We start from the raw sequence: 24,306 nt of genomic DNA on the forward strand, positions 1-24,306 counted from the left end.
AAAATCCATGAGCATTTTACCTGAGTGCAAGTAAGCTTGGGGTGTCACGAAAACTCACACCCCGAAAACTCAGACCTCAGACCTCATACCCCGAAAACTCAGACTCCTCGAAAATTCAAGAGATAAACTCGACTCATGATCACTCCTGGTAATCCCGCGTGTATTTTGACCTTTTGGGTCTTGATCCAACTGAAGCAGCAAAAGCAAAGCCGCAAGTTGCACGTTTCGCAAAATCGTCCGATGGTTGAGTATCAAAACATTTTAGAGTGACACAAGACTCCATTTAGCTTAGATTTACCTCCATTTTTCCCGTTAATTTTGAACTTTTCATTCACAGTTAACGGGATCAAATGCGCTCGCTCCAACATCAAAGTATTAAAATGTGGCGTGATTTTGACGAGCCGAAAGGGACGTTTGTTTACCTTTTTGTACTTCGTTGCACAGATCCTTGTTGTCGCTCTGTTAAAATTCTTAAATATTTCGCGATAATAATGGATACAAACAGTGACTCAGCCCACCAGTCCCAAAACGAAGACAATTTTGCGACCCTTGGGCTAGAGTTCTTAAATGAGGCAGAAAGAGAAAAACAACGCGAAAGAAGACTCGGCATCAGCGCCGTCACGATTCGCTTCACTGAAGAATCACTCTTGATATTGTTGTCCGTCTTTCGCGTCGGATTTGTTGCATTGTTCCACCGGTTATATTATAAAAAAAATTGGTTCATGCCTTATGCTATGCACTATCGAATTATGGAGCACTTCGAAAGCTTGGAGAACACTTCGAGGGACCTGAGTTTTCGGTGTCTGAGTTTTCGTGACACCCAGCGAGCTTGCCATGAATTCTAGTAGTTGCCTCAAACATAAATAAAACACTTGCGATATGTGAGCATGACTCAGCCAGTCCAGCTTTGCATCCCAAGCAATGGGCTGACAAAATAGTCCCATCGTTTTCGGAAATGACCCAAATGTTCACTAAAGGATCATTCATATGCTGTGAATGCCAAACTCGTGCTCTCACGGCATACTTGCCGGCGATTACTTTGCCTACAACTGAGGTTACAAATCCCGACACCATTTGATTAAACGCCTCTAGACTCTTGAACGCCTGGAACTGCTTCTTGGTGTAGAAGCTGGTCTCAAGAACGAGGTAACTCAGCAAGTCCGACGCTTTCACAGGAGGCAAGCATTTTGGACTGAACTTCTCGGCTGGTATGCTTGCAGGGTCAACCCCAATGACCGAGATCTTTTGCAAACATCTTTCCTTCCAACTCTCTAAGCTTTCGGCATACTCAGAGAGCACTGGGATACCTTAAGATGAATGCCGGGTACTTTTATCGCTTTTTTCTGTCTGGATATTCATGTAGTTGGCGAAATAATACGGCGATAAGAGAGAGGGCTTCACTATAGAAATCGACTAATTATTCATAAATTTGACACCCGAGGGACACCAACATGGCGGACACTAACTTCAGCAAAGCTTGTGACGTCACCTGAAACCCAACCATTACATTCTCTCCTCCACTAACACATACTAAACCTCTTTTTTTCTAAGCTCAATATTCGTTCGCTCCACTTACTCTACAAATTCCATGTATCCTGTTTTGTTTTCTCATATTTCAATCGCCTTGTGCCTGCTACTCTTTCTTCGCTTTTAAATTTCAATCGTGAGTTTCATGATTATTCAACTCGCTCTTGTTTTAACTTACACAAATTCTCGCGTAGGTATCAATTTGCTATTCTTGGTTCTCACCCACGTGACCCCTAACTTGACAACCGTTGCTATCCGCCATGATTGTGTCCCTCAGGTGTAAACAAAAAGTAGCATGAGAGAGAGTGAATGCGAGAACGCGTCATGGTTCTTTGTATTATTGGCAATTGTGGAAGCAAAAGTGGTCGAGATAGCATTCGTTTTTATTCTGTACCTGCTATTATCACTAATCAAGGCGAAGAGTTCGAACAGTTAACCCGAGAGAGGAGAAATCTTTGGATTTCCGCGATAGGTCGTGCTGACCCGAAAACAAAGAATGTTTTGCAGAACGAGCGTGTTTGTAGTCGTCACTTCGTTTCTGGCAGGCCTGCAGCAAACTGGGACAGATTCAATGAAGATTGGATTCCAACACGTCATTTAACCAAGAAAGAGTACAAGAAAAAAGATGTGGACGCCGCTGCTCAGAAGAGTGAGCGAGCGAAGGCCCGAAGAAAGAGTGCGATCGAGCGGCACGAACAAGAGGCAACCAAGAAGAGAAAATTTATCGATGGAAGCGGAGAGCGTATAAATGACATAGACTTTACCGCTCCACCAAGCACGTAAAATTAAGAGAGCGAAGAAAAGAGCGAAGCAATGATGCTAGATGAGTCTTGTGCGAGTGGCGAACAAAGTGTAACAGACACTGCTTCCCTCGTGTCAGCTGCGATAACAGTGAATGTCGAAACACAAACAGAAGAACAGAGTGAAACGAGCACCGCTTCTTGCGTGTCAACAGTGACAAAAGTGGACACCGAAACACAAACCGAAGAATTTGACTACCTTCTGAATGCTAGGCAAAGTGGGAACAAGGCACCAGATAGAGAATTTTTTAATACGGACGAAAAAGTTCGATTTTACACCGGACTGCCTTCTTGGGAAATACTCGAGGTGGTGTTTGAGCATGTTGCCAAGTACATTACCCGCCGCACACAATCCCTGAACAGATTTCAGGAATTTATCATGGTGCTCATCAAGCTGCGGCTAAACGTTCCCTCTCAAGACCTAGCTTACCGGTTTGTGGTTTCAATATCCACAGTTTCAAGGATCTTTTCATCGTGGATGATGGTGATGGATACCCGACTGTCTCCCCTGGATTTTTGGCCAGACAGGGAAAGACTATGGAGGACAATGCCTATGTCCTTTCAGTATGCCTTTGGTAAGCAGGTCACAGTAATAATTGACTGCTTTGAGGTGTTTATTGATAGGCCAACAAACTTACTTGCCAGGGCACAGACTTTTTCTAATTATAAGCACCATAACACAGTAAAAATTCTTATTGGAATTACTCCACAAGGAACTGTCTGTTTTGTGTCTGAAGCTTGGGGTGGCCGCACCTCTGACAAGTACTTGACTGAGAATTGCGGGTTTTTAGAAAATCTACTTCCTGGTGACATGGTCATGGCTGATGGGGGATTTACTATTTGTGATAGCGTTGGGCTGAAACAAGCCAAGTTAGTAGTCTCAGCATTTACTAAGGGAAAGTCACAGTTAGATCCTGTAGATGTGGAGCAAACAAGGGGCATTGCAAATGTGAGAATCCATGTGGAGAGAGTTATTGGTTTGTTGAAGCGAAAGTACACCATTCTAGAAGGAACACTGTCTACAGATTTTCTCTCTTCCAACCGCAGAGGAACTCCAGATACTAAGATCCCCATGATAGCCCAAATTGTAAGGGTTTGTCCTGCCCTTGTTAATTTATGCCCTCCAATAATTCCTTTTGATTAATCATTTCAGTCGCAAGCTCTTTGAAACACCTGTTTTCTATACTTAGCATATCTTTCTTCAACAAGAAAAGGGTATTTATAGCTCATTAAATGATGATAAAGTTTTTGAAAATTGAGAGCTGCTTGTTTGCAGGGAAAGCTGGTAATCAAGTTTTTCCAAGCCCTGCAACATGATAATTCATTGTTACATGCACATCACAATAAAACAGACAGTTCATATTAACAAAGGGAATAATCAGTAAATATGTATTATCTTTTGACTTTTTACTAATCTTTGCAGTCAGGAGTCCATCAATGTCTCTCAACTAAAACTACTAGACTGAAATGAAGAGACCTTTGTTTGGAACATTTAGCATTTTGAAATAATGACCAAAATAAACAAATATTGTTGACCTGAACTTTTCACCTGGTGAGACCCATTTAACCCTTGTTGAGTAGTAATTCCTAGAAATTATGCGATGTTCACATACATTAGCCCTGGAGTAAAATGTGTGGTTACAAAAAATATCCATACCTCCAACATGGAAGGTTTTACCATATTGAACCCTCTCTCCCTCCCTGAAATTCCCAATTAAGGTTCATACTTTGACTTATAAACTTTGGATTTTGTAAAACCCTCCCCCTTTGAATTTCCATTTACCTTTCATAGGGTGAGTACGGACATTTTCTGGAGCCACACAATATTAATTTGGGAAACTTATAAAACTTATAGTTTTATCGTTATGCCAAAGAAATATATCTCACTCCTTCTTAATTAAACAGAATTGGTAAGACTCAAAAACATGGAAACATGCTCATTTTTTCTGTCTTAAAACATGCAACTAAATGTGAACGCATTCCTTGAATGTCAAATGTCACATGGGTTGGATTTGTTCCTAAAGCAAGGCATGTGGTAAAGGCAATGGCAAAAACGCGACAGTCACTTCCATTTGTTTGCTGTTGCACGGAAACAAACTGTAGACTAGCCAGTGTCCCACCGAGCAAGTCATTTGTCTGGTCTTCTACTTCTTGGGAAATGGCATCATGGTAGAGGCTGTCATAGAGATTTACATGGCCAGGCAAACATCCGATCGAGCTTACACAAACCCAGTGATTACTTCCGGTATGCAGAATTTGCACAAATTCCCCAGAAACAACATCAAAGTTATGTGCTGGGCCTAGAGTGGGCCGCTGCAATCATTCGGTTACTGAGTTTTCTTTCTGTAGCAGCACTTGAGCCTGTTGTATTATATCACCAGTAAGCCAACCAGTTGGGCTAAGAATTGTTTGATCAGGTCGCCATCATCTTGTAGGCTTTAAACTGCAGTCTTGTATAAAAGCTTGTCTCTAAGACGAAATATCCAAGCAAATCAGTCGCTTGCATTTGGGGCAAACACTCGGAGTCAAACTACTCATAAGGAAATAATTTGGATATATCAACAAAATTGAAATGGTAAATTGGCCACCGTAACGATTACAAAAGCTGACGTTTCGAGCGTTAGCGCTTCGTAAGGAATACTGACAGGGTCAACTCCTACGACTGATATCTTTTCGAGATATCGTCCCTTTACTTGCTTGTTTAAAGCCTTAGCTTAATCTGACAACACAGGAATATTAAAGGGAAGGGTCTTCTAGTCTTCTTCAGCTTCACCTTCCGCTAAATCCATGATGGAAGCGAAACATTCCACAAAAACCAGGAGAAGGTCGACAAAGATGACTTGAGATTAACATAACTTTTGCACACCGAGGGACACAACAATGGCGGATGCCCATTTTTGGAAAGGGCTCTGACGTCAGGTGAAAACCAACTATTTGTTCCCAAGCCCCAACTATTTGGAATGATATCCCTCTGACTTTCCGTAACAGCCTTACCATTAGTAACTTCAAAAAGAAGCTTAAATTGTACTTCTTGAACCTGAATTAAGTTTTTAGCTACCAAAATTGAATATTATACTGAACCTCTGATATACCCGGACTATTGTTTACTACTTAGATTAATCTACTGCTCTTTGTAAATTTGTGAACATTATACTGAGCTTCTAATATACCCCGAGTATTGTTTATTACCTAGATTTGATTAGATTAGATTAGATTAGAATACCTTAGATTAGTCTATTGTTCTTTGACAAGTTATTCTTTGTCTCTGACCATAAGCCATTTAAGCCTCTGGCTTTGGTCAATCTTAGGAATTCACTTGTATGACACAAACAATAATAATAAAGAATAATAATAAAGAATATATATATTTCACAAGAAAGTGTTAAGTCGAGATAAAACTGAAAAGCAACCACGAACTTCCTTGAGGCAAACGGTGGTGAGGGTCGATGGAAGACACTTGGAGAACTCTCTCAAAACTAAAGCGCCCTGGGCAACGCTCTAGAATTTAGAAATTGTCATCTTACATTGCACTTAAATTATATTTTCATCATCTTTTTCACAACCCAATGGTCATTCACTGTTTTGCCGTGTTGACTGAATTTCACTGTCACCTGCCCGTTTTTCGTTATTTCCCGATTGTGTGTTTGCTAACTTGTAGTTACCCTGTTTTATCTTCGCTCTCGATGAACCAGCCCCCTCACCTATAATTCGATCAAAATGGCAGGTTCAAGCGCTAAAGAGTCCAAGCATTATCAATTACGTCGAATAAAAGCTAGCTCTCACCGACTTAAACGCTTATAGCCAGATGATGATGATGATTAAAAATCTAAGTAGCCTCAAATTAAAATGCTGAAGGCGCTTTTCTAAAGAAATGAAAGAAGACGTTTGAAACTAACAGGATAATGCAATTTATCTATCCACTGTTACGTCGCTTTACCATATTAGGGCAACGGAACACGCTTACAATGCTGTGGTATTACAAACAATGCAAAAATACGGACGAAAAGGACCAGAGAGCAACAAAAAGGCAGCATTAAAAGATCCCAACCTCGATTTTTTTTTTTGTGCTTGACTTTTAAAGCAGTAACCTTTTAAGTGCATCAGATGTTTTTCATTAAGCTAAAAAAACTTCAACGGTTTCATTTTGCAACAACTCGTGTTTCTTACCTAATGCGTGATCATCGTCAGACTGGTTCTTGAATTCCCTTGAGCTGCCAATATCTCAGAGCAACTCTCCCTTATAGCCTCTATAAATTTTCATGTCAATAACTTAAGGTAGGTTTTGAAGTTTTTAAAATTCCAAAACATATGAGGTCATCAAATTCAAACAAACCATAGTTGACCTGAAAATAATGGCTTCGTTTGATTAAAAACACTGTACAGTTTGTGTTCAAAATGTTCGCTTAATAAAAGATATCATATATACAAGGCTAAAAGATTAAGAAAAAATTATTAAAATGTTTAAACCAAACGTTTTCGGCTGTTCGCCATCATCAGGGTTGAAAGTGATGACCGTCTGTACATACATACATATATATCTTATCGGGAATCACATAAGATATATATGTAATTATTACACGACTCGGGGAGTCAGAGAGCCAATAACTGAAATCAAAATGCTCTATTGCCGGTCCAATATTCTCTAAGTATTGGACCGGGCACTGTCCCGAATGGTCCCGAATGGTCCCGAATGATACCGCACTTGTGTCCCTTTGAACTTCAGTCGTATAATAAATCTCTTATTAACCAAGCTTGCTCGGGACCGTACTGGAAGAATATCGGCCCTCGGTCTTTTTTGTACGGACCTCGCTGCGGTCGGTCCGTACTGTCAAGACCTCGGGCCGATATTCTCCCAGTACGGCCCTCGCGCTTGGTTGATAAGATATATGTACAGACGGTCATCACTTTCAACCCTGATGATGGCAAACTTCCGAAAACGTTTGGTTTAAACATTTTAATAATTTTTTCTTAATCTTTTAGCCTTGTATATGTAACATCTTGTACAGTTTATGTTAACGTTAAGTTGATGACATAATTGAATTTCTTTACCCCGTAGAGGGAGGAAGGCTTATTTATGAAAGGACAAAATTAAATTGTGTACTTAAAGGAGAGGGGCTCTCCAACATATTTAGATCGTGTATTGCTTCTATAGAAGCATGACCGCTAATAAACGCGTTTCTTTCTTTCAGCCGTTTTTTCAGCAATGAGTATTAGATGAAGGCTGTGACCAAGTCCGGTTATTTTATCAAAAATTTAGCTTGACCGGGATCTCCGAAACAGGTCGAAATAGCAACAGGGAAGCAAAGTCAATTGATGTTATGTAAATTTTCCAGTATCATTATTTTTATCTCTTTTATTTATTTATCTTTTTACGGAATACATTTTAGCTTTTAATTTGTGTTATAGGACACCTTAACTTTTCTAAGTTATCTTGATTGATCGCGTGGAGGTTCTCTTCTAAATTTTTCGTTGATTATTTCTTTGTCTCTTGCCAAGGTCTGGTCGGTTTTCCCTAAGAAGAAGACAGGAGAAGTCTGTTTCTGCTAGATGTTACCATTGTCAAATATTTTGCGTAATGAATAGTCAGATTCTTTGGCTAATGGAGAGCATATCTTTCATCTGTTAAAAATAAAGCTCTGAATTCTGCCTATATTTCTACAACAATTGTTTGCTAGTTATTGCAAGTTACATTTTTCAGGATCACATTGATAATATAATAATAATAATAGTAATAATAATAATAATAACAGTCTTTATACAGGGGGCTCACATCACTGGAGAGTGGTATTCGCTAATAATCTTTACTGATCCATTTTCGTCAATTATGCTCTTATTTCATGCTCATCATCGCTGGTGAAGTACCAGTTACCCATAGGAAAATGTAAAATGTATCCACACTAATCGTCCACTAAATTGATTCATTTACTTTATCTACTGACTCATTTAACCCACTTGTTAACCCTTTAACTCCCAAGCTCTGATTGTTAATTCTACCCTCTGGCTCCGAGGAAATTCCATGAGAATTTGATGTTAGGATCAAGAGTAACAAGCTCTAATTAATACTGAAGTCTGATTATTCTCATTACCTGTTCGATGGATAATGTATAGATATTGGAGGTAGAAATTACACGCTAATCAGTTGTGCAAGCTAAAGAGTGAACTTTCTTGCACTTGCTTGTAAGCTCAGCCAGCAGCCTACTTACTTTATTTCTTGCTCACTTAGAGACTGGCATGGCCACACAAGAGGAAATAAGGGGACTTTTTATTTCTTGGTCTCAGTGGAGAGGTCATTTGATAAGAAATTACAATGCCTCTTGGGGGAAATCAGATAAATTTTATCGTAGGACAACCAAACTCGGCCGCCCCCCACTCCCTTCCCAGGAGATAATGAATGTCCGGTCCCTTACTTGCTTACTTTCCTCTTTGAGAACTTAGTGATATCGTTCCCAGATCCTACAGTGTAATTTTCACTACAATCCAAAACCGCTTGGCCGTGAAAAGTCTGGGTACCCAACTACGAACTTAGTAATTTACTCCAATCGTACTCCTGACATCATGCAACAATCGCGAATGATAACGAGAGACCAGATTGATATACACACAAAACTTCGCGTGAATATATAAAACTACATGAAATTATTATTTAACCACTAGTTCATTTAATTAACCGAATGAGGTCATGATAATGCTCAAAATACCACACGGTAATTCACTGCAGAACAGGGAAAAAATACGGAGGAACAAAATGGCCGCACTGAACGATCGAAACTTTGGTTTTTTTTTTTCTTTTTTGTTTTTTCGTGCTTGAATTTTTAAGAAACGAACTATTAAGCGCGGCAGATTATTTTGTTGGTCACAAAGAATACTTAATGATTTTGTTCTTGTTGTTTTCGATTTTCACGTCCTCCTTATGCGATCGATACGATGCACAGGTAATTATAAAGATAAAGGATGTATTTCGCAAACTAAAATCAAAATACTGAAATCGCACAACACTATCTTGTTACCAACTTACTTACCTTCTTTTGAACTGTGATATAAATGCACGCTCACTTCAAATACATCCGCATGTCCACCGACAATTTGATACCATGAATTTGAAATTTGTACCTGAATCTGTGCGGCAGTATTTTCTAAAGCGACTGCAGAAGATCTTACTTTTCACATCATGACAACCTAGAAAAGTTTGATATGGTGTTAATACAGGTTAAAATAGGTAAAATGATAACCAATATTCACTGCAATCGAAAGCGACTATGGATAGAGTTTCCAAAAGGACAGAACTCAATTTTTGTTGTTGCTGTTTACTTCTTTTTTCCAGATGATCTTAAGGTAGATAAGTATGTAGATCCTTGCAATGAAGATATCTAAAATATTTCCTGTCGGTTGACCATTAGACTCCTTAAGAACCGTCTCAGTGCTTGAGCAAAGGGTGAATGAGATTTTGAAACTATTTTCATGCCGGCTGACCTTATCGAGATTCAACATAACTAGCATACAGGTGTAGGAAAGACTTTGAGAAAGTAAGAAAAGAAAAAGACCTTAACGGTAAATAAGCGTTCAATCATAATTTGTTGTCGGTTAAGTTTACTACCCTTGGAACTGCGTGTTGTAATATCCTCAGAGGTATCTTCGTCCAATTCAGCACCTGAGGAAGATGAATTCGAAAGAAAAAAGGGTGCAATGACTTCAATTTGGAACCAGGCAAGAAACCAAGTACTCTGAGTCTATTCTTTTTCAATTCTTAAAGCCACTTGCACATGGGAAATGAGACCAAACATTGCAGGCTTTATGTAAGGAGTCTTCGACATTGAGTCGATTCTACGGCCCCGTCGGTAAAGTTTTGACAAAAAGCCGCAAATTTCTCTGGTCGTCAAATGAAGCAAATAATGAGCGAGAATGGATTATTCTCTTACTGAGTGATGCCCCAATGTGTCAGTGACGCGAATCTTTCACTTTTCCCCTAAGATATCAAATACCGTACTTACCTGTTTTAGTTTCGTTACAGCTTGTGTTTGGAAGATGAAGACTGAAAAACATATTTGCTTTACCCATTTCTGAAAATCTGGTTTACGCAAGAGCATGCACGAATTAAGTTTACAAAACTGAGAGTTTCTTGAGTCACCCTTTCGCACATGAACCCTGTTTGTTAGGGCTGAATTTTGTTCAATGGATGTGTAAGAAAAAAAAACATTGGGAACACTGCTTTTCGTCTTGGCTTATCTATGTGTTTGCTTATATTTAAACTGGATATTTGCTACTCATTTATAAAAATTACAACTTGCACTCAAACTTGAAAATAGTAGACATCGAACGTGCTGGATTCTAACCCGCGAGATGAGGCAAACGTATTTTTGGGGGATACAAAACTCACTCAGCAGATCCAAAAGGGACAATGAATCCTCACTGGAAATTTTGTTGCACTGACACACCAAAGCGATTCCAAACAGCAGGGTAAACAGGATAAAATTGGATGCCATTTCCAAGCTCAGATAACTTGATCAAAACTGAACACCTTGTATACCTTTCTGTTCAGTCGATACACCTATCTGTCATTATTTGTCAGCGCTTTTTATAGTCACTTATTTGCTCTTAATCATGATCAACGTGGGCACATCTGTTGTTACCGATCAATCTTCTTTCTGGTTGTGGTCCGTCTCTTTGAAGATAACTTGATGTCGCGGGGACGCCTGGGGTCTGATTTTGCCAGAAGCATGTGGGGATAAGCCAACCTCCTCGTATGGCAAGCGTTAGAAAATATCAGGCTCATCTCCTGCAAATATACTGCAATTAAGAAAAACTAAAATTAAGTTCAGAAAAACTCCCTCCAGCTGGCATTGGTTTTGACAAATTTGCATCAGCTGATGGTTTAAACGTGGATTATCGCATCTGTTAAACAATTTAGCCTTTTATTGTTTAATGAGCAGTAATGCCATCAACATTTTTAGTAAATTAAATTAAATAATCTTGGTAACCATGATAGCCTTTGCACCTTTCCAAGAGCGTGGGACAAGTATTGTGAGAAAAAAAAAAATCCTGGTCTTGAAATTTCCGGTGTAGATGATTAATCATTCTAGGAATTAATATTTCAATATCTTGGGTGATGACAAAACTTTTCCTATACTTTGGCGCAAATTTCAGCTTCAATTTCGTATTTACATATGGAAATACAAATTGGATTGCCGTGAAAACGTGTCGGATTTTGGGCGAGAACTCAATTCTACAAGAAATGTGTCAGACCAGATGAATGATCAATCTTTTAATTTTGAAAACGTTCATTAATAAGATAAAATGCTTTTTACTGATGTACATGTATTATGCTTATTCTTAATAGTGTTAAACCGGCGATCGTAGGTTATTCGAAAGCAATTATATCTAAAAGCAATCAATTGGTATCATTAGGGGGGTTTCCCTTATTCCTGACTGTCGTCGATTGATAACAACCCCACCGAGACAATAATTGATTAAGTACGGAGATAATACGAAATAATAAGAAGCAATGACGGTAAGGCGCCTTTAATCATTGCCGAAGGGAAAAAAAAAGCGAATTACCACAAAATTGTATTTCACTTTCATGGTAAAATCAACGATTTATCATATATAGCTAGAGGCATTTTGTGTTACACCTCAAGCTTGATCTAAATTACTATGTTTGTCACGTTCCGTGTCTAGTGCGAACCAAAGGTCAAATCAGACTTACATAAAATGTCAGAGTTTATCAAGCTACAGCAATAATTAATTATTGTGGTAGATTTAATGGCATCGATACAGCAGAATATATTTTATGCTTTGCTTTTTCAGCAATATTTAAACTTGTTATTCCCCACGAGAACAGATAAACCATAGTTGCTTAACACATTGTGTCTCTTGGCTCACGTAATCGTAACAACGAGGGAACTGATTAAGAAACCATCATGAAGGATATGATAATTTGGGCTTATTTTGGACAGCTTGATTTCCTCTAACGTAGATACAGAATCACTAAAGCTAACTTAAGACTCAGGATGTCCTATCGAGAGTTTAATTAGATCATTCATTCTCGCAGATCCGTGATAATTCATAATCTTGCAAAAACCTTAAGACTTTTTTTACTAAGTTTCCCCTTTTGATGCTTAATTATTTATTCGTATTATTTTTCGCTCCCAGTTGAGCTTCCCAGGGGGACTCCTCTCTCTCTGGGATGTCCATTTTTTAAAGTTTTGATAAAAAAATAATAATCATAATGATCAAAATAATAATAATCGTGATATAGTCTTCATATCTGTAGAAATTTTGAAAACCTACCAGTTGCTGTAAATCACGTACAGAATTCTTATTTCAATTTCATCCCATGAGAGGACACCTTCTATCGGTTTCCAGAATATATGTGTAGCTATAACAAAGAATAACTATGCCATCTCGACATCTTATAGGTATCAGTGGGTTTTGCCTTCCAGCCAGCCTTGATGTAACAGGTTTTGAAAGATTTTTCTTTTATTCCCGCTAGATTTTAGATAGCAAAGGAGAAAAGAGTTCTCATTTTTCAAATAATTAATAAATCTTGTATTTTTTTTATTTTTGTGTTTTTTATACCATATCAGTTGATTGTTCTCATATATAATGCTGATATTTCTGTTTGAATATCGTTTCTAAGGAATGAAAAATGTCGCATTTCTTTCCATTTTGAGAGGATCTTAATCTAGCATACTATCATAGCCGATCTATATACAACAATTATATACTTTGAATTTCCTATTGCCTTCAAAAAATATTACTGCGCTGTTCTGAACTATTAAAACGACCGTGACCAATTATGTGCGATACTGAATCTCCCACAGATAGATAGCAGAGTCAGGTTTGCCAACAGAGGTAAGATTTCTTGAAAGGGTAAGTGAGAATCAGGGAATGCTGCCCTCCGACTGTCTGAGATGGCTCCCTTCAGCTAGTATGATTAACTTGGTACTTCGAAGAAAAGTCTACAAAATCGCTGATCTTTATTAAGCCTATTTCCTTGCAATTGTTCAAATTATCATACTTAAACTCAACGTAATGACATTTTTCCTTTAAAATTTGAAAATACCTGATAATTTGACAATAATTTTTAGCACCTAATGTCCACAGACAATGTCTTTAGACAAAATCCTTCGTGCTACTGTTTATCATTTTAGTGATATACATTTTTTTTCTTTGCTGTCAGCGGCTTAAAAGTCTAAGTTTTGATTCTGAGCAGGGCGGCTGTTCTGTTGTTCTGTTATCCGTTGCACCTTTTTAACGAACTGAGGTAAGTTTGCAATTTAAGAGGTAGAAAGAAACGTAGAAGTCACCATTAAAACTTGATTTTTTTTTTTGTGATCTTACGGCGTGATCCACTGCGCTTGAAACCGAAAAACGCTAAAAATAGCTCAAACTATGGACTACACAGTCACTTTTAACTGATATAATCAGTTCAGCGGATAAAGAAAACAAAATGCTCAAACTATATATTGATAAATAGGTCGTATCGGCTCGCACTGAACAAGATCCCCGAATTCCATAAGCAAAGAAAGTGACAACTGCCCCTCGTTATTCATTCAGAACATGAAAAAGGTTCTCGTCTGTGTAACAAAGTTTTGTGCGATGGAAGGTCTGTAAGGAAAATCCGTTTAAATAATATTTCTAAAGGACAAACCTACAGCTAGGAGCGTGGCTGTTTAAGAAGAGTTTAATTCAGCGAAAGTTATACACTTGTGAAGTATACAAACTCTAACGGAAATTGTATTATACATCCTTGCTGAGCGTTAAGGCAAATAAAGCGTCTATCAGTCAGTTATACAGTGACAAGAAAGCAGTTGGGCTTAGATACCCAAGTTTGACTTAATTTAATTTGGTGACTTTGCTCCTCAAAAAACTTTATTTCAGGGCCATGCATCTTGACAGGAAAATTTCGCGGGTATTATCATACCACGGATGAATATTTGTTACAGAGAAGATAAAGTCTTATCGAGATCGGTTTCCAAGGCACAAATATTGATTCCAAAGTTGGCATATTGGATTTACATCAAGAGAGATGTCACTCTTTTCCGAAAGAAGTCTTTGTTGGTTTATATGGTTGAATTAATTGTAAAACGAATTATTTACATTCAATCACGCATCAGGAAACAATTCAAATTATTGAACGATATTCAATGCTTTATAACAACATTTCCTATCACTATTCTTGACATTAATGAAAGAAGCGGCTAACTCCAAAATTTTTTCGGATGGAAGATCGGAAGACAAAAGTAGTTGTTCTGTTGTTCAATTCATAATTCTCCATTTTTTCGGTTGCTAAGAAAAAGCTTTTTGAGCACTGGTGTGACAAAAACATCAAAATTTAATGTTTCTTCCTTAGTTTTGCTCGGTTAAACTTTAGCTAGTGGTCCGACTCTGGAATTTGATCAGCTCATTTAGGAGAAGTGTTTACTGAAATCCCCTACCACCTTAGGGGATGGGAATATAAAAGTAGAGAACGAATCCAAAATCTTTAATGAACTCCTTACATACCGGAAAGTTGTAATACCAGGGCTTTACTTTTCCCTTTATAATAATTTCGGTCTGAACTCAAAAAGTGTTAAATCAGAACCTCTCTTTATGCCTGTTGCAAACGAAATCAGAGAACATCATTCAAGGACGTTCAGAAGAGCGGATTATTGAAGCAGCAAATTAAAAGAAAGAACAAAAGTTATTGGATGGCCAGTGTTGATCACTTTAGTGTATATGTTGTAAGTATGTTAATAGTCTCACGAAAAAACCTGTCGGAAATATTTGCATATGACGAAAACATCACATGAAAGCAATGAGTTTGCATACTATTCTATACAAGTATGTTTGGTGGCAAGAGACTTTAATTTTCAGCTGAACAGATTCTTACGTGTAAAGTTTCAGAGGAAGGATTATGGCCTGCTCCGGATCTAAATGGATCACAATTTTCATTTTATCTCTGATATCTTTAGTCAGCAACTCCACCTCGACAAACGCAAAGGGGCCAAACTCATCTCAGGCTGTTACTTCAAAGGACAAATGTCACAATGTGTATACTTCAAACAACTTTTACGCTGGAACGAACAAGAAGATCAAAACATTGCTTCGCGAAGTCAAGAACGAGCTCAGTGAGATACGAGAGGAAATAAGATCACTAAAGGGAAACAATATTAGTGGGAAAGGTTAGTTGCTGATTTCGGCCTACATGTACCTTCAAAGCGATTTGAATTAATTTCATAAATTTATTTTTTTAAATAAGGAATAAATCGCAAATTTTAATGAGCAAAGTAAGAAACTAAATCATTTGCATAGGCTCTGTCACTTTTGGCAAATCCTATTTCAAACAAGGGTCATGATAAAACTTTCTGAGCGTAAATCGAAATCGCTCAAGGCTGTTTACTCATGGATCCATAAAAAAAGGGAACAAGATATGAAAAATCATTGTTTTTTTCTTAGGATCGTCAGTATTAATATTTCTTTTCCTTTCGTCTTCAGTCTATAAGAGCTGTGCTGAACTCTACAAAGCTGGAAAACGAATCAGTGGTGTTTACACTATCGATCTTGACGACGCCGGTGCCTTTGATGTCTTTTGCGACCAAAAGACAGCCGGTGGAGTGTGGACAGTGTTCCAAAAGAGACTGGATGGCTCGTTTGATTTCTACCTTGGTTGGGACGACTACATACGAGGCTTTGGAAATTTAAACGGTGAGTTTTGGCTCGGACTGGACAAGATTCACCGGCTGACAAAAGAACGATGCAGAATTCATGTGGACCTCGAAGATATCAATGGAAAGACAGCGTATGCCGGGTACGACTTTTTCGGTGTTGCCAGCGAGAGAAGCAAATACAGACTGAGTATTGGAACATATTCTGGTATGTGATTTGTGCTATCTCAGTTAGCATTATAGTTACATATGTAGCCTACATATGGTCGAGGAAGATGAAAAAACGCAACTCAAGAGGACCATCTATCATTTTAACTTACATAACTTCTCCTTGCTTTGTAAGCCTTGACGTTTTTATTTCTCAGTATTCTTGCTTTACTTTATAGGAACTTAATGTAGTAAATGGTTTGAATCCGGGGGTAACATGTGAAGGTGTAGTCTGATCGTCCAGGTGAGTGTAGTCCTGAGAAGGACTGTTGTCGGTGGTAGTGACTGACGTTTCGACAACCTGTGCGGAAGTCATCATCAGAGTCAAGTGAATGATTGTTGTCAGTAGAATGTTCTTATTCCAGTTCGTGTGAAATGATCGGTTGGTTTTGCCGTGATGTTATTGGCTGCAAGACTCATGTGACGTAAGTCGGTCGTGATTGGTCTGTTTCGATCTGTCGGTAAAGTTAGGTCGTTATTTTTCGGTCGTTTGTGATGTTTATGTCGTGAATGAGTCGTTTGTATGGAGCGGGTAGTTGTTGATATCTGTTTAGGGGAGTCTGTTCTAAGTTAGTAAACCAGCTTTCCAGAGTCAGTCGTCGAAAATAGTCAGTGCTGTAGGCTAGGCATTGCGCAGAGTCCCAGTCAATGTTGTGGTCCCAGTCGATGGTGTTCAGCAATGTGATTGCTGACATCACCTTTCCTCGTCGCCCGTCTGTGTTCAGTCAGTCTTGTTGTGAGGTTTCTGCCAGTCTCACCGATGTAGGAGGCTTGGCAGTCGGAACAATTGATCTTATAAATCGTTCCCTGTCTGTTCCTCGGTTCGTCTTTGTCTTTAACGTTGGTTAGTAACTGACGTAGTGTGGTGATGTCATCACCACACTTGTCTTTAACGTTGGTTAGTAACTGACGTAGTGTGGTGATGACATCATGAGTGAAGCATTTCCACAAGAACATTTCTGTTGTCTCCAGCATTCCCGGCAAAAAAGTAATTTCCCGGCATCGCCTTTATTGTGCTGTAGATACGGGTACACTGGCAGTATATTATTGTCCTCTCTGCTTCAATTCCTTTCCTTTTCACTTCATCTACAATCCCTTCAAAACACTTTGATATACTTGTGTCAGGTGAAATGGCTTCGACGACATATGTTATATTGGGTTTATCAGGACTCTCATAGATTTCATAAGGTGCTTTCATTTGTAATACATCTATTATCTTTTTTTGGGTGTCCTTTGTCGCAGTAGCGGTAACAGCGAGAATGTTAACCGGAGGAGCTAGAGATCTCAACTCATGCAATCTGCCATAGCATTCACGAAAAGGAGCCAATTTAGAGGCATTAGAAGTCCCCCTTAAATTAAGGATAGTAAAAGATTAGTAAATCACAATCTGCACAGATTATAACATGCTTTAAAGAGAGAAGATCTGAGTATATTATAAGTTATACGACGTATTTATATTAAGAATAATAATGAAGGCCAAAAAAGATACAACAAACTCTTCGCACTGAAATCAACGTCAGATAATTAATTTTCTATATACTTACCACTGTTTGATGATACTGAGCTTCGTCAATAGCAATCGCACAGAGCTTAGACGAATAAGCATCGTTATGCAACATTTGTCGTCACCTCTTGTTCTTTAGAATCGCTTCGGGAGTAGCGTATACAACTTGAAACAAGCCCTTCTCCATGTCTGAAATTTCTTTATCGGTCTCAAGATGACTGAGACATACACAGGACATCCCTAATGCTCTCAAACTTTGTATCTGGTCGTCGATAAGTGTCAGCAGAGGCGATAAAACAAGGACAATGTGACCCGATTCTTTAGTTAAAGAGTCGAAGACTAACGGTAAACTTTGGAAAATTAAAGATTTACCGAAGCCAGTTGGAAGATTAACAAAGACGTCCTGCCTCTCTGCAACCATTTTTGTAATTGCAACTTTTTGATGTTCATTTAAATCGGAAATTTTGAAAAAAGTCACAGACAACGCTGAAAGCTTTGCTCATGTCCGCCATTGTGAAAAGCATTGGCGAGATGAATACATAATGAGCCCTCCAGATTTTGGAAGGCGGCACTCTGATTGGTCAATCGGCTGGAATGGAATGTTTGGTCAACACGAGCAGCCGTTTGTTGGGGAGGGAGACAGGGATCCCGAGACAAAGAAAGGCTGCGAGAGGAGACTATCTCTGGGCTAACTGGTCAGCAACCTCAAAACTCGGCTATATGACGTTCTTGATTGGGAGTTACTATATCACGGGCGAGGAGCGGGGCAAGGAAAATGGTCCGAGATATGAGTGGTCAGCGGTGAAATAGCTTTAATGCAGCATGTAGAGACAAATCATTTGTAACTATTGTATTAAATAATCGTGGTATCTATCCCGAAATGTTAACAGAAAACTTCGCTACATGAAAATTAAAAAAAAAGAACAATTGAAAAAAAAAAAAACAAAAGCGTTGATTGTACAAATATTTTTCATTGCTCTAACAACTAACGAAGGCATCGGGTAAGGCGTCGGTGGCTTCGGGAAAGTGTGATATTTGCTGCGTGACGGAAAAAAAAATGCATCTAGATCTTGACCTTCGGTTGTCAAAAATTGTCAATCAAATTTTGCGCGAAATGGTTTTCGCATTCTAGTTCATCTGTTGCGGAAAATTTTGCAATGGATGAAGACCAAAAGCTAACAACGTTAAAAGAGTTAGAGGTGGACTTTTTGAAAGAAGAGCTCAATGGCTTTTCTGTTGAGGGCGATTATTGCTTCGGATATTTCGAAGGAAACAGAGCAGAGATGGATGATTTATTAGTATCATTTCAGGCGTTGAACTCCACGTGTTATATACTTACAGAAAGCCATTCAAAAGAGAAAAACCACAAAAGATTTTCTCAAACAGGTATGTAACTATTTCTTTCAGTGTTTTGAAGTACAAAGATCCTGGTTTCCTATTCTAATCTGTCTAATTCAGGGATAATTGAGATAGATAAGAATCACCTCTTTCTTTCAGAGTTTGTGGATTGCAGTCTTATGCAAACTGTGAAAGACGACCGCTACGGCTACACTCCCTGTTTTTATTTCATTTGAGTTTCTTTGTTTGTTTTCGTTGTTGCTGTCATTCTTCTGTTGTTCATCTGTCTCTACTTTAACGGTCAGCTAACTGTGGCTTTGGGTCAAAGGTTTTCATTGTCGGGTTCTTAGCGCCTTGTGAAAGTCCCAATAGACCTTTTTACAGTTGTGGGCTTGGTGGCCAAGCCTTTGAACAGGAGTGAGGCTGAGGGTGACCCTGTTGTGATAGAGACCTGTATCTAGTTAGCATGATAACAAAGTAATTTGCATTTGAAAAGCAGCAACATCTCTATCATAACAAGGTCACCCTAAGCCTCACTCCAGTTCAAAGACTTGGCCACCAAGCCCACAACTGTAAAAAGGACTATTGTAACCTTTGCACTTTAACCGGAAATAAGACATGTTGCTCAACAATTCTTTTTGTTTTCACTTGTCAGCACCTCCTGTCTTTGAAAATAACCGCGGAAATGTCCCCATACATTTCTTTGGCCATCCCTTTTCAATCTGTAGCAGTGAAACTCGACATTGTATACATGGATCTACAAAGTTTGGTTATAATTACAATAAATGAATAAACAGACAGACAATTCGGAAGAAAACAAATGAGGTAATGAAAAAAATAGAAGGGAAACTGAGGGTCAAGAGGTTGAATTTGAGCTGCTAATGACCAAGTTACCCAAAGAAATGTGAGGGGAAGGGTGTTGACCTCATATTTCTTTGGTCAAATAGCAGCGAGGTCTGTGAAAATCCCAAATGATATCGCTGCTGAGAGAAATATAAATTTTGCCCCCGTAGAACACGTCCGTGATCTATATTTAAATCCTATGTATCGCTTAGGATGCCCGCGGAGGTTGTACCTTGAAGAAAGACAACAATAACGTACACGACTATGCAAGCAGGAGCAGAATACGTTTGCAGAATTCGAGAAAATTGGATTGCTCAGCCGTTATGCAGATCCGTTGTATTGAGGTGTATAACGATTACTTCGTTGACAAGGCAAGGTGCCTGTCGGATAATGGCTTTGTATCGCTTAGGATGCCCGCGGAGGTTGTACCTTGAAGAAAGACAACAATAACGTACACGACTATGCAAGCAGGAGCAGAATACGTTTGCAGAATTCGAGAAAATTGGATTGCTCAGCCGTTATGCAGATCCGTTGTATTGAGGTGTATAACGATTACTTCGTTGACAAGGCAAGGTGCCTGTCGGATAATGGCTTTGTGATGGCTAAGAGGGCCATTCTAAAAGAAATCAATGACAAATCGAAAAGAGACCCGGGATTTAGTTTCCGTACTTCGACGCGGTTCTACGTGAAGATCCCCTTGAGCTCCACCCATGTCAACCACCCTGTCGGGGAGTCGTCCACGATAGGACAATACGTCGATAAACGTGTAGTCGACAAAATCTACGAGCTTGTAAAAGAAAACATAACCAACCTTTCTGAGGTGCAAAGGTCCCTTGACAAGTATGTGGCAGAAGAATTATTTTCTTACCAACCCGAGGAACGAAGACCGAAGAAGACAAACGGACGATACTACCCTGGTCGCCGGGACTTGCGTAACCACATTGCCAAGGCGATTTCAGCAGTGAAGTATTGCGATGATGACCAAGAAGCATTGGCTAGAAAAATTGAAGAATGGCAAACCAAGTCTCCCAAAAGCAACTTCTTTTACAGAACCAGAGACGTCGTCATTAACGACATAGATAAACCAAGATCTAGAGCTGCTGGGGAGACCTTCCTCTTTGTTCATCAAGAGCCATGGCAACAACGAATGTTTGAAAGATATGGTAGTGAACTGGCCTTGATGGACGCCACATACAAGATACGCAATTCCTCTCTTTTTCGTTTGTGTACATACTAACGTGGGATATAAGGTCGTGGCTGAATTTATGTGTCAATCAGAGGATCAAGCCTCTATAAGTGAAGCACTTGCTATAATTAAGGGATGGAACCCAGCGTGGAATCCGGCGTACTTCATGGTGGATTACTCCAATGCAGAAATCGCTGCTCTCGAAGAACAATTTCCCAAAAGTGTGGTGTATATATATGATTTCCACAGATTGCAAGCAATGCAACGCTGGTCGAAGTCAAAGAAGAATGGCCTTTCGTCTGCTGAGCAGGAAATATTCTTACAACGTGCAAATGGAAAGAGAGAGAATAACGTCTGTCATATTTGGCTCCTGTTACGATGACCTTGATGAGTAAGCTTTGATGGTATCAAACAGTATTGTTTCTCAAATGCCGCAAAACTCTTATCAACTAACTGTATCTTTTTGTTCAATTACAGGAGAAACACCGCAGTCTGTAAGATTTGTAAAGACGACGATGGAGAGGATTGGCTTGGGTGTGATAGCTGTGGCCAGTTTTTCCACGCAAGTTTTCTGAATGTGCCTTTCGCAGAGACGCTTACACAACATTTCACCTGCCGTTAGGGTGGCTTCTTTTCGGATCAAGTGGACTTTAATGTCATGTCTAGACCTTAATCTACCAGGATTGCAAATACAGTTCTTGGTAATCGATTAAAATATATATTCAGGAACGTCACGGATCCAAAATCGTAACGTGATGGAGCCAACAATATGAAGAACATCTCAGAGTTCAAGATGTTTTATTTTTGTTCGATTCGACGTTTAGTTTTCATCCTGAGTGCTTCTGTTAAAGTGAATAGAAAGAAAAAGTTTGAACGGAAAACATAATTATTTATCATATGGTTGTTTTGAGAAAAGGTCTCCTAAATCGAGCGACCTTTATCGAAACATTTGAGGGATGGTAAACACATTAGCCTTAGTTTGGCTGTTTCTTGAAGCTCTGAGTTTTCCTCCTTGGATATTTTAACGTGGAATAGAGGCGATTGTTTATATATAATATGAAGTAAGAGAACTTCAGCTACTTGAATTTTTGTTATGAAAGTTTTCCATCTTAGCCTGTAGATACAAACTTATAAAAAGACTAAAAAACTATTCAGATCGAGAACTAAATTTTTGTAGAGTTCCCTAGCTTTTCTTTTCCCGGAAAAATAGTAGAGATTGCAAAAATCAAGTGAAAAGCGCGCCAGCTGTGATTAACGCCTTGGACTACCGGAAGTCGTTCACGATACTTTCTTTACGTCGCGTAGCAAGTTACCAAACAAAAATATAATTTTTTGATACCTCTCCCGATACCTTCGTTGTTTATTAGAGCAGTGAAAAATATATTTATAGTCGAAGCTTTTGAAAAATTGCTTAATTTGTTATTTAGCAAAATTTATTGTTAACATTTCGGGATTGATACCACGATTATTTAATGCAACAACTACAAATGATTTGTCTCTACATGATGTATTAAAGCTATTTCACCGCTGACCACTCATATCTCGGACTACATTTCTTGCCCCGCTCGTCGCCCGTGATATAGTAACTCCCTTCTTGATTAATCACATGTTCCGCTCTTGTGTGACAAATCTGACCGCTGGTAATACCACATCCTACCACCAAATTATCATACTTAAACCCAACGTTATGACATTTTTCCTTTAAAATTTGACAATGTCTTAAGACAACATCCTTCGGCCTATTGTTTATTATTTTAGTGATGTGCATCAGTTTCTTTCATTGCTGTCAACGACTTATGTCTAATCTGATGATGAGCAAGGCGGCTATGGTAGGGGTCGCACTTACGCTTTTGGTGTTTATATTGGACATAAAATCTGTCATCGAGTGCTTGTGACAAGTGCGACCCTTTTGTCACAACCAGACATACTATGTCCGAAGGACCTAAAGATCAAAAAAGCCGATGTCCTGCCTCGAGGCAGGCTATATCTCGTCTTATCGCCTTAAAATAACAATTTTTGCTTTTCTTCTGTCGCAACGTCGATCAAATCTGAAATACTAGCAAAAATTTGGATTTTCGCAATTCTGCAAAGACAACACGTGTGCACAGCCAGCTAGCGGTTAATATTTTAGTCACAGGTTTTCTCGACACACGTTTTATCTGGTCCCTATGGCGAATTTCAACCCATACCAATTTACAAATTTGCACTATTCACCTGATTATTTTCAGTATGGGAATGGCTTGTTTTCACCCTTTGGCTCGCAGATATTTTCCCATTTTTTCGCATCCGTCGACGTCGGTTTAATGCGGCAAGAGCCAACATTTGCCGTTGGCGAGTGTTGTACAATGCGTACAAATCAATAAGGTTTTGTACATTGAACAAATTAAACAGAGAATGAAGAAATGTCGCTAATAAAACTAGCGCCAGCTTCATGTCTACAAAGTTTTATTTGGTGCTCTTTTCGCGCGTGAAATATTAAGAGTTGACAGTCTGGTTTCAAATATCCTTTATGTCGTACAAGTGCGACCTCCATGACTCTCGTGGTGTAAATGTCGCGACATATTTGTAGGACAACTTATGACGCGACATAAAAAAAAAGAGGGCCACAGTGCGACCCCTGCCTATGCTGGTTTCCGTTGCACCTTTTTTAGGGAACTGAGGTTGGTTTGCAATTTAAGAGGTAGAAAGAGACGTAGAGGTCACAACTGAATCTTAATATTTTTTTTCGGTGATCTTGCGGCTTGATTACATTTTTTAACAATCGCGCATTTTCAGATCTCATCAACCAGACGTCCCTCGCTCAAACTAAAAATAGCTCAAACTATAGACTACAAAGTCTTTACAGTTTCACTTTCAGCTGATAGAATCAGTTCGGCGGATAAAGAAAACGAAGTGCTCAAACTACATAATATCATTGATAACTAAGTCTTATCGGCTCGCACTGAACAAGATCGTCTAATTCCATAAACAAAGAAAATGATAACTGCCTATCGTTAAGTCATTCAGAACGTGAAAAAGGTTCTTCAGTTGTCTCTGTAACAAAGTTGTGTGCGATGGTTATCAATGCTTGTGAAAGGTCTGAAAGAAAAATCCGTTTGAAGAATATTTTTATAGGATAAACCTAGCTTCAAAAATTGAATGTGTTGGGATGAGGCGCAGCCAGGAGCCTGGCTGTTTAAAAAGAGTTTATTCAGCGAAAGTTATAAACTTGTGAAGTATACAAATTCTGACAGAAATTGTAAAATACATCGTTAACGA

General features: G+C 38.9%; 3 protein-coding genes and 1 pseudogene across 4 annotated transcripts; 2 read left to right on the top strand and 2 right to left on the bottom strand.

Moving 5' to 3' along the window:
• The first annotated feature begins 2,340 nt into the window (after positions 1-2,340).
• Positions 2,341-3,471, top strand: LOC111326881 (uncharacterized). Its single transcript, XM_022930964.1, has one exon. It carries the CDS (start codon positions 2,341-2,343, stop codon positions 3,469-3,471), a length of 1,131 nt encoding a protein of 376 aa, XP_022786699.1.
• Positions 3,472-7,665: 4,194 nt separating this feature from the next.
• Positions 7,666-11,042, bottom strand: LOC111326843 (uncharacterized). The gene is made up of 4 exons (XM_088754683.1): positions 10,702-11,042; positions 9,922-9,975; positions 9,347-9,503; positions 7,666-7,839 (listed from the first exon to the last, which is right to left on the bottom strand). The coding sequence occupies exons 1-3, from the start codon at positions 10,805-10,807 to the stop codon at positions 9,382-9,384; spliced, it is 282 nt and encodes a 93-aa protein (XP_088610809.1). The 5' UTR covers positions 10,808-11,042; the 3' UTR covers positions 7,666-7,839; positions 9,347-9,381.
• Positions 11,043-14,097: 3,055 nt separating this feature from the next.
• On the top strand, positions 14,098-22,586 carry LOC111326880 (fibroleukin-like). 2 transcript variants are annotated; one of them, XM_022930961.2, is made up of 3 exons: positions 14,098-15,487; positions 15,801-16,178; positions 21,526-22,586. In XM_022930961.2, exons 1-3 carry the CDS (start codon positions 15,220-15,222, stop codon positions 21,621-21,623), a joined length of 744 nt encoding a protein of 247 aa, XP_022786696.2. In that variant the 5' UTR covers positions 14,098-15,219; the 3' UTR covers positions 21,624-22,586. The 2 variants fall into 2 exon arrangements, 1 of the variants encoding a protein (XP_022786696.2); XR_015999034.1 differs by lacking the exons at positions 14,098-15,487; positions 15,801-16,178 and adding an exon at positions 19,849-21,439.
• Positions 17,106-19,163, bottom strand: LOC148734742 (uncharacterized; annotated as a pseudogene).
• Positions 22,587-24,306: the final 1,720 nt, after the last annotated feature.

Source organism: Stylophora pistillata, chromosome 3 (assembly GCF_964205215.1).
Source record: "Stylophora pistillata chromosome 3, jaStyPist1.2, whole genome shotgun sequence".
Classification (NCBI taxonomy): Eukaryota; Metazoa; Cnidaria; class Anthozoa; order Scleractinia; family Pocilloporidae; genus Stylophora; species Stylophora pistillata.